At 71.0% G+C, this 625-nt stretch overlaps 1 protein-coding gene across 1 annotated transcript in view; it reads left to right on the top strand.

The window, feature by feature from the left end:
- xkr4 (XK related 4) overlaps nucleotides 1-625 on the top strand; it is a 21,922-nt gene extending 21,297 nt beyond the window's left edge. The window contains exon 4 of the mRNA XM_030364870.1: nucleotides 1-625. This exon is cut by the window's left edge and continues 75 nt beyond it. Within this exon, the coding sequence (XP_030220730.1) occupies nucleotides 1-529 (529 nt within the window). The 3' untranslated portion in view covers nucleotides 530-625.

Below are 625 nucleotides of genomic sequence, written 5' to 3'. Positions count from 1 at the left end.
CGCGCCGCACGCCACCGACGCCTTCGCCGTGCCCGCGCTCTGCGTCATCTTCAGCTCCTTCCTCACCGGCGTGGTCTTCATGCTCATGTACTACGCCTTCTTCCACCCCAACGGCCCGCGCTTCGGCCGCTCCCCCAGCGGCCAGGCGCTCAGCCTGGACCCCTCCGCCGCGCAGTTCTCCGCGCTGCCACCGGAGGGCGCCACCAACTCGCTGCGCTCCAACCGGGAGCGCAGCGCCACGCTGGAGCGCGACCTGGCCAAGCACTCGGAGCGCGACGGCTGCATGCCCGTGTTCCAGGTGCGGCCCACCGCCGCCTCCACGCCCTCGTCGCGGGCGCCGCGGCTCGACGAGACGGTGGTCCGCATCGACCTCTGCCGCAACCGCTACCCGGCCTGGGAGAGGCACGTCCTGGACCGCAGCATCCGCAAGGCCATCCTGGCCATCGACTGCTCGCCGGCGCCGCCCCGCCTGCAGTACAAGGACGACGGCACCGTGCAGGAGCGGCTGGAGTACGAGACCACCCTGTAGCCCCGCCCGGCCAGACCCCCAGCGGACCAATCAGAACCCATTATTCACGGCGGCGGCGAAAGGGAAATTAATTCCGGGGGTAGGCGGGGGGGCAAA

Source organism: Gadus morhua, chromosome 8, assembly GCF_902167405.1.
Source record: "Gadus morhua chromosome 8, gadMor3.0, whole genome shotgun sequence".
NCBI classification, from domain to species: domain Eukaryota; kingdom Metazoa; phylum Chordata; class Actinopteri; order Gadiformes; family Gadidae; genus Gadus; species Gadus morhua.
Note: the sequence above shows the minus strand (reverse complement) of the source record. Positions and strands in the feature narration are given on the sequence as shown.